The sequence below is a fragment of the Triturus cristatus genome, chromosome 1_1 (assembly GCF_964204655.1).
Source record: "Triturus cristatus chromosome 1_1, aTriCri1.1, whole genome shotgun sequence".
Classification (NCBI taxonomy): Eukaryota; Metazoa; Chordata; class Amphibia; order Caudata; family Salamandridae; genus Triturus; species Triturus cristatus.
Genome location: NC_140579.1, coordinates 560,432,285 through 560,445,590, shown reverse-complemented (window position 1 = coordinate 560,445,590; position 13,306 = coordinate 560,432,285). Strand labels below are relative to the sequence as shown.

Here is a 13,306-nt window from a genome sequence, read left to right as displayed (position 1 = left end):
CTGCGTCTATAGGCTGGTCGAGCGAGAGTGGGTCCGTAGGCGGTCTAGTTGGACCCTATGAGTGCAAAGGTTCAGTGAGGTCACCTTAGCAGGAAGACTCTTTCCAGCTAAGTCCCCAGGAAGCTGAAATTAGGCCTTTTCAGCCGGAATGCTTATTTAGGGCATATGTACTGGAAGGCCCGTTGACAGAGTAGCAAGAGCAGCTCTTCAATAGAAAGGATATTTGGGAAGGCCAAGTGATGCTCTAGCAACATACATGCAGCTGAGGGTGAATTAGTATGAACACTCAGGGAGGTTGAAGGAGGTAAAAAGCCGTGAAACAGTATCGAGTACAGCTTTCAGTGTGGTTAAGTCAGGGGAGGTGCAGCCTGGTTGCATCCGCATTCAAGCTCAGAAAGGCTGCAAGTGGTTGGAGAGCAGAGAGGCTGCATAAGCAGCCATGCCCAGGGAGCTGGAGAATCACCTGGACAGCAAGTACGAAGACCAAACGAGCATGTTGCAGAAAGGTCCGGGGAACCCACATCAAAGGGAAGGCCCCGTTTGGGTGCAGCTGAAGAAGAGCCTAGTGACTTTGTATCCACATGATGGACAGATGAGGCTGTTTCAAGCAGGCCACGTGAGAACAGCAAAGACACAGGGAGGCCGCATCAGCCTTGAGGCCCAAGGACACTATCAGCAGAAGGTCACAGGAGGCTCCATCAGCAGGTAGGACGAGAGAAAGTGGGTGAAGGGGAATGAGAGTAGGACTGTCTCATCGGGAGGGCCAGTGCAGCTGTATCACTAGGGGCGTGGGTCGTGAAGTCTTATACGTGCACTCATACTAACAAACACCTGTTTAATATATCATTGTTTCACCCCGAGGAGGAGAACAAGAAGAAGAAATGACCGTAGAAGAAGAAAAACTAGAAGAAACAGCAGCAGAGGAAGAAGAGACTGGTGAAGCTCACATGCAAGGTATTTTATTCTTCTAATAATCCCTTTACTCGGACTGTGCACAGGGACAGTGGATGTCACATATCGAGTACCGAATCAGATTAGAAATCAAAAATGTAGTTATATATTTGGATGAAGTCGAGCTGCTAAGCGATCTTATTAATTTATTTAGCCGTTTTGAATCTAGCGCAATCCTTGGCTTTAAGGGTGTGGAGGTATGCCTACAAATAAACGATTTAAAAAAATATGTTTCGACTTTAGTAGGAAAAAATAGGAAATTTTGCGAAAATCTATCTACATAATGAAAATGTACGGACTAAATCATCTATTAATACTTGAATGAGTTTCAATGGGTAACATCACTGTTTCTATAGGGATATAATGATGCTAAAACATAGATATAAACAACTAAATTCTTCATACTGATACAACAGCAAACTTGAAACAGACAACATACATATAAATGATTTATAAGATCAGCAGTTGCGTGAATGAGGTAAAAGAAAAAGTTTATATAGAGATTTACATTAAGAAAAAAAAAGATGAACAGTTTATATATACAGTGGGATTTACACGATTTAGAAGCACATACATCTACATCAAAGGAATTTATTGACGATGAAGTTCACCGGGTTTGGTTTTGTGAAGTAATGCTAATCCACTCTACGGCCCTGGGCATAACCTCATGTCCAGAGTTTCAAATCCAGGCAGGTCTACTTAGCCTTTCATCCTTTTGAGTCTGATATAAAAAGCACAATTGAGTTGGGTAAACATATACATCTGTTTTCAGCGCCAAGATGCCCACGGATGAACGTGCGCTTTACAATTACATGTTACGTTATGTCATAAACAGTCAATTTTGAGTTGTCTTTTTAAAATGTTGAGAAGAGACGAGGCTGGTGTATTTCGAGAGGGCACCGGCGTTCCAGATAGCGGATTGTTTTCAGAGAAAGATGACTTGGGACTGGGAGCGTTACTGTTCTGAATTGAGGGGTTTCTATGCATAAAGGGGATTTACACCTCGGTTCCCTCGTGCTGCGAGAGATTTTTTATGAGCTATTAGACTGTGACTGGTATAGAAAGAACTCTGTCGGTGCACCAGCCCTCTGATTGTCTGAGAATATAATGCACGTGGTCACCCTTGATTTCTAAAAAATCTGGCTTTTCGTTTCAAGTACATTATTGTCAACATTCATCTTTTACTCTGCAAACGCTGAACTGATAACGTATAAAATCACAGCAAAAGGAAAAATCTATACCTTTCTCAGACTTTTGGCAGGTCGCTGGGTGCTCATGGCCAGCTGGTACTTAAAAGGGAATATTAATAACATTTTCACTCATCCCGCATCAGAATCTACTGGTCCCAAATATCTGTGGAATATAAAAAGCCTGAGCTCCTGTGTGCGATACTGTGTTATGCCGCACTATGGGGTTTTGGGGGGGCGGCTGACCAGCGGGGGTTTTTGGGCGGGGGGGGCAGACGTTCCAGGGGGGCGTTTTGGGCTCCTTGGGCGTCTTGGGCTGGTTGGGCTGGATTTGGGCGGTTTTTGGGCTTGGGGGGGTTTATAGCCGGCCATTTCATGTCGCTAGCCACCATTTTGGTGGTCGTGACACGACAGCCGGTCCTGGGAGCGAGGAGGAGGGGGAGGGGCAGGGGGAGAACAGGTTTCGAGCCTCAGCGGTGGGATGCAGCAATTTGGGGGGTGCGTGGTTTCTGGGGGGGGAGGGCAGGGTAAGGGAGGTACAGGCCGGGCCACCGGGGGAGGGGCCAAGTGGAAAGGGGGCGGGGGTACCCAAGAGGGCGGGGGGAGAGGTTTGATGGGCGAGGAGTGCTTTTTTTAAATAAAAAAAGTATTAATGACGGTACTAACTTTCATTTTTCAAAGCACTTGTTAGTGCATATTGTAGTACTTTGTCGCTTTGTAAATACAACTGTTGCTATTGTCCAGTCCGTTTTTTTGGGCCGGGCCTGGACTAGTTTAAGGTTGGATTATAACTTAGACCTGCAGGTCATACACGGTCTCTGCAAAAGCATACTTCTCCCAGATGATAATGGTGTGTAACATGATTTTCAACTGCAGTTTCGTGAAGCTGACGATGCTCATTTTTTTTATTTTTTATTTCATGCGTTTTTTTATAGCGCGGACTTTACCTGAAAGTGTCAGAGCGCTTCACAATAGGAACAGTAACGTTACATGAGGAGAGGAGAGAATTACAAGTGGGCATGTTACAAAAGCAAACGTTACGTTACATTAGGCAAAGGTGACAAGTGTGCAAATAACAAAAGCAAACGTTACAAGAGGAAAAAGTGACAAGTGAAGCATACAAGATACAAGTAGAGGTATAATACTGCAATAAGTGGCAGTCACTCATAACACAAGAACACACTAGGAAGGCACTTCTATAGGCATGGAGTACAGAATTTCCTATAATGAAAGAACTTCCTTGAGGGAATAGAGAGGGCGTGAATTAGATTTGGAAGTGTCTTTGAAGGAGGAGAAATTTGAGGTCAGTTTTGAAGGATCAGGAAGAGGTGGTGGTCCGGAGTTGAGGCGGAAGTGAGTTCCAGATTCTCACCGTGTTGCCTGAAAAGGACTGGGCCATCGATCTTTCCTTTTTGAAAGTGGGAGGTTAAAGCAATAACTTTTCCGCATTACGTGATGGTCTAGAGCCTCCAGAGAGTTTCAGTTTGTTCGCCGAGGAGTGGAGGAGTGCAAGGCTTTGTGGGTGATACAGGCAGTCTTGTAGATAGATCTTGCCTCGATGGGAAGCCAACGGAGGGAAGATAAAATGGGTGTGATGTGGTCGCTTCTTTTGGCCCCATATATGAACCGAGCTGCTGAGTGGAGAACAAATTTAAGGGGGGACAGGTGGGATTTGGGGAGGCTAGTAAGAAGATAATTGCAGTAGTCCAATCTAGAGAGGACCAGCGATTGGACCAGGGTTTTTAGGTCTTGCTCCGGGAAGAAGCGACGAATCCCCCAAAGAAGGCGCAGTTTGTATCGAGCAGACTTTGTAATGGAATTGATGTGGGGGAGTAGATTGAGCTTTTTGTTGAGTATGACACCAAGGTGTCGTATCGCAGCGCCGCAAGGAATACACAGGATACGGTATGGTTCATATGACCTTTATTATCTTTCCTCTTCGTGTGCCCACGTCTGCTCTGCTCCCCTGCTTCCTGCTTTCTGCCCTTCCCCACACCCTGACCGGATGTGGTGTCCGGTGACCTCCCTGCCCTTTGCCCAGTTCAGGGTCCTAGTGTCCATTCCCAGGACACTACATCTCCCCCCTTTGTCACAAAATCAAAATGCGCAAGTTGGTGAATGATACTTTGATAACATAGATAGAACATCGAATGGGTGCATCACATTTCTTCTATTAGTCTTTTCGGTCTATTTGTTGTTCATCTTGGCCGTTGCCCTATATCCTGGCCCCTTGCTGTCTCCCGGTCACCTTCTGTTTCTGTGTCATGGCGTTCCCGCTCTGCTGTTTCTTCTGTGCTTGTTTGCTCCTCTTTCACTTCCTCTTTCAGTCCTTTGAAGTGTGAGCTGTTTCGCGTGATCCTTTGCCATCCTGACTCTGCCGTTATCATCGTTCCCTTCACTTTAGTTATTGTCAGTGGATCATGTGAAAACGTGCTGTCAGACTTCCGGTGCTGTCGCTGTCGCACTATCACGGCGTCTCCCTCTTGTAGATGTGACGTGGTGGCATTTTGTCTGCTGTCCGCATACTCTTTCATTCTTTCTTTTGCCTCCTTGTCTCTGTCTGCTATGCTCTTATGCCCTGATGTTGTTGTTGTCTCTACTTGCGGGAGTCTTGTCCTGCTTGTCCTCCCCAATACTAACTCCGCGGGGCATTTTCCTGTGGAGCCATGTGGTGTGTTCCTGTAGTCGCGTAGCACTTGGCAGAGTGCTTGGCCTAGCGAAATCTGTGACAGTTTCGCTCTCTGAACCGCCTTCTTAATGTTCCCCATGAACCTTTCGACCATGCCATTTGCCTGGGGCCACAGCGGCGTTATTTTCTTATGTTGAATTCCGAGGTATGTCATGAATCTTCTGAATTCATCCCCTGAGAATGGGGGACCGTTATCTGTTTTTAAACTTTCTGGGGAACCCCATGCTGCAAAGATATCATCCAAGATCGGTAAAGTTGCGGTTGCTGACGTTGACGAGACTGGCCTCACGATGGGGAATCTGGAGTACTCGTCAATGACCACCAGTAGATAATTTCCTGTATCCAGCGGTCCAAAGAAATCAGCTGCTAATGTTGTCCATACCGCTCTTGGCAGTTCTGACATGTGCAGTGGTTCTCGCCTTGCTGGCTGTCCTGTCACTTGACAGAGGTGACAGGTCGCGATGGTGTCCTCCACTAGACGGTCTAGCCCAGGGAACCATACTTTCTCTCTCAGCAGTTTCTTTGTTGCAACGATGCCTCTGTGCGATTCATGTGCGATGTTGACTACTTGGCGCCGTAGTGAATACGGTATCACTATCCTGGTGCCTCGCATTATTATGCCTTGGCTTGCTTCCGACAGTTCTTCACTTATTTTCTGCAATGCAAGTATCTCTTCTTTGTTCACTCCCCTTTTCCACGTGGAGTTGTTGTTCACGTGTCTCCACCGTTGTTGTCTCATTGTCTCTTTGGCCATTTGTAGCGTGGCGTCCTCCTCAGTCTCCTTTCCTATCTCCTCTAGTGTTATGGGTGCTGGCGCGCTTTGTTTTAGCACGAAGTTGAGGTATTCCTCTGCTACTGACGCTTTCTCTTCTCCATTTGGTAATGGGTGTCTCGACATGTAGTCTGCTGGGTTGTGCTCTTTCCCCGGTTTGTGGACAATCGTGAAATCATAGTCCATTAACCTGATTCCCCAACGCTCGATTCGCGGCGGCATCTTTGCTGACGGGTTGCCATATATCGTTACCAGTGCTTGGTGATCCGTGATGATCGTGATTTTTTTTCCATATATGAACATGTGATAATGCTCACACGCCCATACCACCGCTAGGCTTTCTTTTTCTGGCTGCGAATAGGCCCTTTCAATGTCCGTAAGGCTTTTGCTGGCGTAGGCAACAATTCTCCTAGGTGAGTCCCTCCCTGGTTGGTGTTGCGCTAGTATCGCCCCTAGTCCTACTGGGCTTGCATCCACCGTCAGTTCAGTGCAGAGCAGAGGGTCGAAATATGCTAGATGTTCCACTGTCATCACTGCCTTCCTGATCTCCTCGAATGCCTCGTTGCATTGCTGAGACCAGATGAACTTTTGGCCCTGTTTGGTCAGTTCTCTCAGCGGGGTGCTTACCGTTGCAAAGTCTTGTATGTATCTGGCGCAGTAGCTGGCCAGTCCTAAAAATGACCTTATTTCCGCTGCATCTTTTGGTGGTTTCGTGTTCTTCAGCGTCTCCACTTTGCTGGGATCTGGCCTCATCCCTTTTTTTGAAAATATGCGTCCGAAAAATACCAGTTCTTTTCTTTCTAGTTCACATTTTTCTCCATTTAGTGTCAACCCTGCTTGTTCCAGCTGCTTTCATACTTGACGTAGAGCGCTGTTGTGCTCCTCATCAGACTTCCCAAATACTAGAATGTCATCGCTATAGTTGAAACTATTTTGTACTGGTCGTATTACTTGCCGTATCGTCTCCTGGAATATCTCAGCAGCCGATGATATTCCAAAACTTAATCTTTTGTACCTGAATAGGCCTAGGTGCGTGGAGAAAGTTGTTATATATCTTGATTGTGGGTCCAGTTCTAGTTGATGATACCCTTTACACAAATCTAGCTTCGAGAACCTGCACGCCCCTGTTAGACGGCTGATCATGTCATTCAAATGCGGTCCGGGATGGCGTTCTCTCGAGATGGCTGTGTTAGGTATTCTCATGTCCACACATATCCGTATTTTGGAGGTGTTCTTCTTCGGAACTGCCACTATTGGTGATACCCATGGTGTTGGTCCTTCCGCCGGTTCAATGATGTCTTGTGCCAGTAAGTTTTTTAGTTCTTCTTCTACTTGTGGTTGTAGATGTATGGGGACCCTCCTGTGGTGCTGGGCCACCGGCCGGACTGCTTCATTGATGTGCAGCGTTATCTGCTTCCCTTTCAGTTTTCCCAAACCTTCTAGTATTTTCGGGTATTCTTGCAATATTGTCTCTTTTTCTGACATGTGATAAGTCATGGCAAGTAGCCCCATGACCTGTGCTGTTACATTGCTCAACAGGCAAGGTGCTGGGATGTCACCTTTCAGTACGTGTATGTCTTCTTTGTATGCCCTGTCCTTGTATGTTAAAGTCTCTGTAAATTTTCCCATGTTTTCCACCGGCTTCATTGAACCCCAGGTGAACACATCTACTGTCGATGGTCGTAGTGTTGGCTTGACTCTCATCTTCATGTACTCAGATATGCACATGATGTTGCATGTCGCTCCACTGTCAAGCACAAACTTCGCTATGTCGTTCCCGACCTCGATGTCCACAGCGGCAGTCTTCTTTATTGTCTGCTTCTCTACCAGCTGGATGTGTTCTTGCTGTCTTTCTTCTTTGGGCACATCAGACATTAGATAGAGCCGAGCTTCTCTCTCAGGTGCTGTAGTGCCGTCCGACTCGTCGGACGAGCTTCTCTCCGCTCTTTCTATGTGTCTGGCATATCTAGTGCTGGTCATCCTTGTTCCGGCTGTACGTCCCCTTTCACTTCTGAACTGTCTGCTCATGCACGTACTTGCGAAGTCATTGTCTCTGTTGCATTTTCTGCACTTCTGGCCCATGGCTGGGCAGGTGCCGACATGGGGAAACTCAAGACCGCACCTGTAGCATGTGTTGTTGGTCTTCCTGGGAGGTGGTCGCTCTCGGTGTTCCTTTTTTCTGACATTTCCGGTGACATGATGTGCCAGTGCCGTTCCTTTGTCTTGGCCCATTTGGATTTGCTTGGCGTGCTCCGTGGCCCGTGCTTCTGTGCGGGCCATCATCAAAATTTTTTCAAGTGTCGTAGGTTCTTTCAGAATGCGTGCTCTGAACTCCACCGACTGACATCCTTCAATGAGACGCAGACGTATCGCTTGGTCGTTGTCAAACTTTTCAAATTCGCAGTGTGTGACCAGTTTCCGCAGCCGTGTCGCAAAATCATCCATACTCTCTTCTGGCCTTTGGCACGCCGTGTTGAACGTGTATCTCTCGAAATCAATGTTGCGTTGGGGGTCCAATTTCTCCGTGAGGCATGCTAGTGCGCCTTTGTAATCTGTTGTTTTGTCGCTGGGAAACATCAGGAGTAAATCCTCTATGTCGTCTCCCCCAAGATTCACGAGCAGATCCAGTTTCTTGCCCTCCACGACGTCCGTTGCCCACATGTAGCGTTCAAATTTCCTTATCCATTTCTCCCATCTGATGCCCGCTTGAGGTTCCGATGTGTTGAATGGTATTGGCCTGCGGAAGACAGCTTGTGTGCTCTTTTTGTCGTCGTCACTCATCTTCTTTTTTTTGTTTTTTTTTGTTTTTTTTTTGCTTCCTTGTTTATTTCTTTATGTCACCTTTTTCCTTCTTTTATTTGTCCTTTGCTTCTCTATTTCCAGTATTTGTCGTTGTTTTGTTGTTATTTCCCTTTAATTCTGTCTTTTTCCTTTTTTTTTTTTTTTGCCTGACCTTTCAAAAGGGCCACCGTGTATTCCTGGCTGCCTATTGGTCCTTTTTGCCTGACCTCAAAATGGCCGCCGTACTCTCACGTTGTTTTGGGCTTGTTTTGCACTTGCCTGGCCTTTCAAAATGGCCGCCGTGTATTCCTGGCTCCTTATTGGTCCTCTCGCCTGACTTCAAGATGGCCGCCGTGATCTCGCAAGAGTTCGTTAAACTCAGGCGCGCGAGATCCTTATCTCCCCAGTTCACCGCTCGCCGGCCTCGCGTGATGCTCCTTCCCCGCTTTCCCTCTTACTTCGTTACCATTACCGGGGTGGGCTCCCGCACCGACGTTTGTTCGTCCTTTTCTCCTCTTCTTCTTGGCGCTCCGGACCTCCGGACCAGGGTGGGCTCCTGGCTCCGATCTTAGCGACACCGGGTGGGCTCCGACAGTCGCAGCGACGATCTTCTTCGAGATCCCTCCTTCGATCGCCAGATGTCGTATCGCAGCGCCGCAAGGAATACACAGGATACGGTATGGTTCATATGACCTTTATTATCTTTCCTCTTCGTGTGCCCACGTCTGCTCTGCTCCCCTGCTTCCTGCTTTCTGCCCTTCCCCACACCCTGACCGGATGTGGTGTCCGGTGACCTCCCTGCCCTTTGCCCAGTTCAGGTTCCTAGTGTCCATTCCCAGGACACTACACAAGGGATTTTGCGCTGTCGACAATAATGGGTTGATTGTTAAGTATATTCATCTGATCCATCCATGGTTGAACCGGAGGAGGAGAGAGTGAGGAGGAGAGGAGGAGGAATTCAGTTTTGGAGGGATTCAGAAGCAGTTGATGAGTTAACATCCAGTTTTGAATGGAGTCGAGAGTAGAGTTTAGGATGGAGAGATCGTGTGTGGAGGACACCTTTAGGTAGATTTGAGTGAAGTCTCCATAGAGATGATAGAGGATCCCAGATTTACTTAGGAGATTTCCAAATAGAGGTTGAACAAAATAGGTGCAAGTATAGAGCCCTGAGGAACACCTTGACCTCCCGCCAAAGGAGATGAAAGACTGTTCGCTATTTTGATCATTTGGGATCTATCAGAGAGGAAGGAAGCACTGTGCCTTCCATGCCCATTCTCTGTTGAAGAGTGTTAAGGAGAGTGTTGTGATTGACAGTGTCAAAGGCTGCAGAAAGGTCAAGGAGAATTAGAAGACAAGTCTCTCTTGAATCGAGTATCCGCAGCGCGTCATCAATCACTTGCAGCAGGGCTGTTTCAGTGCTGCAGTTTTGAATGAAGCCAAACTGGAAATTATCAAGATCATTGTCCTTGATATGACGGGAGAGTTGTTTTGCTACACATCTTTCTGTGATTTTTGCAAGAAAAGGTAGGTTAGTGATGGGGCTGAAGTTGTTGAGGTCGTTCGCATCAGCAGTGGGTTTTTTAAGAAGAGGTGTAACCTGCCCAGTTTTGAAGGAAACAGGAAGGGAGCCTTGACTGAGGGAAAGGTTAACCAGAGTGGTCCAATAGAAGAGAGAATGGGTGTAGAAGTCAATGGCAATGGCACTAGGGATGGGGTCAAGAGAATCGTTGGAGGGCTTTGTTTCGAGGATGCACTTGAGGAGGGCATCTTCAGAGATGGAGTCAAAGTTTTGCCAAATGGCTAAGGATTTGCGCTCCTCTGGAGGGGTAGGATGAATGACCTGATCCACAAGTGATTTCACTTTTTTGTCAAAGAATACAGCGAATTCCGCTGCTTTCTTAGTATAATCCTCTAGCTTGGGGGTTGGGGGAGAGCAGTTTGGGTTCTTGATGAGGTCAAATAGTTTTTTGGGTCTATTTTTGGCTGAGTCAAGAAGGGTTCTGAAGTGCGATGCATTTTCAAGGAAGATGTGCTTGTGGTAATTGGATCTTGCTGAACGAAGCGTGGCCAAATTATTGGTAGAGGGCGTTTGTCTCCATTGTTTCTCCAGGATTCTTAGGTACTTCCTTTCTTCATAGAGGGACTTGTTGAACCAAGGTGCTGAGGGAGTAGGCCTTTTCCTTTTGCTTTGAAGAGCAGCGACGTTATTGATTTCGACTGCAAGGACTGAGAGGCATTGGGAGGTGAGTTCGTTAACATCCAGGTTCGGGTCTAGCCTTGGGAGTGATAGCAAAGCCGAATCACAGAGGGTACCGAAGTCAATATTTTTAGTGTTACGGAACCAGGAGGTAGTCCTCTTAGGTTGGCCGAGAGTTATTGAGTATGATAGGTGAAGAGAGAATGGGATGAGGAGGTGGTCAGACCAGTCTACATGAATAGGGATAGCGATAGTAAGCATGCCTGCTTTGGAAATAACAAGGTCCAGGATTGAGCCCTTAGAGCGTGTTGTTTCTGTGCAGTGTTGGATAAGATCGTTTGCGGAGAGGAAGGAGGCCAGCATATTCGCAGAAGAGTCTTCCAGTGAGCCCCAGTGGATATTGAAGTCACCCATTAAGATCTGATTGTCACTTTGGGAGTATTATTCGCTGATGAAGTCAGTGAGTTCCTCCATAAATGAGGGGCCACTACCAGGCGGGCGGTAAATGACATGGAATCTGAGGGGTGAGCGGTGGTGCAATTGAAGCTCAAGAGATAGGCATTCAAAGTTGCGGAAGGAGCTCTTTGGAAAAGCCTTAAGTTGAAGGGAGTTTCTAAAGATGACTGCAACACCTCCCCCAACTTTGTCTATTCTGTCATTTCTAAATATAGAATAGACTGTTGGTAAAAGGAGATCAAACATAGAGTGAGAGGTATCATTGAACCAGATCTCTGTGAGGAAGAGCATGTCTATATTGTGAAGGATGATGGTATCAGAGATTTCCAGTTTGTGTTTTATTGCAGATCTGCAGTTGTGGAGCAGACAGCGAAACTCAGTCGAGACTGTTTTGGTGACGGGGGTACTTGGGCTATGAGGGGTGATAGGGATATTATACTTATACGAGGGTGCTCGTGAGGATTTAGGTGGATGATTGGTTCTGACAGAGGAGATGGTCGGAATAGTGTAGATAGTAGGGTTACTTGGAGAGGAAAGTGGAAGATGGGTGTTGTATGAGGACTTATGTGAGTTCACTATGTTTGCAGATGACAGGTTCTGATTGGCTGTTTCAGGATGTGGGGGCGAGGTGCACCTCGTCGGAAGGTGAGTGTTTTCCAAATAAATTAAGGTGTATGAAAGGTGGAAATCTTGGAGCTTAAGAGTGATTTGTGATGTTTCCTGGTTTACTTTGGCCCGAGCGAAGTTGTTTTTTCTACATTGCAAGATCATTTTCATTGCATGTAAAACAATTTTCACTCAACTCAAATCCAAGCAACTGCAAAATGCATGCACAATTTTTCACTGCAAGTACAGCTTTTTCAAATCATTTTTATGTGTAATGGCAAATGTTTACCGAGATGTTCTCTGCTACTTACCTTTGCAGATAATTTATCTGCACAGTGGCATTGCAGACAGGAACCTGTTTTCTGTGAAGATCAAAATTATTGGTATTAAATAAGGATACATGGAACATAAATTACCATAAAAAACAGTTTTCAAGTAGAATTGGCAAAATCCTGCTCAACCTGCATGAACATTCAGTTTCATGTAGATGTTAACAAATTTTCTAAAAATAACTTTTTAGCTTTGCACACCAACAGTGTAGCCAGCTCAAGAGGCTGCCAATTTTCTGACTGTGAATCATGCAACTGTGGTAGAAGTAAAATGTTGGCAGTTAACAAAAATCCTTATTATAGCTTTGCCTGGTAAACTGTAGCCATGCATCTTACTGAATGAAGAGTATCCAGATTACTTAGATTACCCTTCCTCATCCCTGTACTTACTTTAATAAGGTGCCATATCATCCTCAAAGCACAACTTAACTAAGTTAAAATTTCTCATATCCATACACCATTTCCCAAAACATTCCCCTTTTATTCATAGCCTCTGCCTAATTACCTGGAGTCAAAAGGGGACGGTGAACGCATCATACCCTGTCATCCTAAATCCAAAAGGAATAAATGTAATAACGGAACGGAGGTGGGATGTAGGTACTTGAAAAGGAAGAATAATCGGAGCAATGAAGATTACTGGTAAGTAATCAGGGCATTACCGCTTCATTTCTACATTGTCCCAGTCCTTACTGCAGTATTTAGAACATTAGTCCCAAAGTACAAAGATTTTTGATTCACTAACGATTGAACTTCACAAATAGGGACTGCCCACTTTACTCCAAGCAAATGTCTTAAATAAATGCACCTTCCACTTCTGCCCAACAAACTCCTTATTATTCATAAATCAGAGAAATAACCACTTTCATCCACTGCTTTCAGTGGAAGTGGATGGTTTAGGTTTACAACCCTGTTTAAAAGAACCAAAGTTAACAAATTCACCGTAACAAGAAAGATAGACCTTAACTGCCAGGGTGACATCCTATAAATAGATTGTCTCTTCCTCTGCCAAAGAAGTATTAAGAAAACAAGCATTTGCAATGCAATAGGTCTCGCATTTACGTGAGTTTGAGCTATTGACATTGCAAATAACAATGCCTTTTATTTTTGTTTTCGTTTTTAAAACGAAAATAAAAGGCATTGTCATTTACAATGCCAATAGCTTATACTCGCGTAAATGCGACACCTATTACATTGCAAATGCTTGTTGGAGACGTGCCCGCTTTATAAAAGTCGTTAAATAAATAAATATATTGGATTCGCACGTGCACAGAGGCCTGTGGTACAAAGCCACTAGCAGCGCTTTAATGGGCCTCAAAGCGCCTCAGCTGATGAACGCAT

The 13,306-nt window shown here is 45.7% G+C and overlaps 1 protein-coding gene across 6 annotated transcripts in view; it reads left to right on the top strand.

Moving 5' to 3' along the window:
* TNNT2 (troponin T2, cardiac type) overlaps positions 1 to 13,306 on the top strand; it is a 306,241-nt gene that overhangs the window by 133,366 nt on the left and 159,569 nt on the right. For all 6 annotated transcript variants that reach the window (XM_085599695.1, XM_085599694.1, XM_085599693.1 and 3 more), the window contains exon 4: positions 862 to 954. In XM_085599695.1, coding sequence (XP_085455821.1) covers positions 862 to 954 — 93 coding nt within the window. The remainder of the gene's footprint in view (positions 1 to 861; positions 955 to 13,306) is intronic.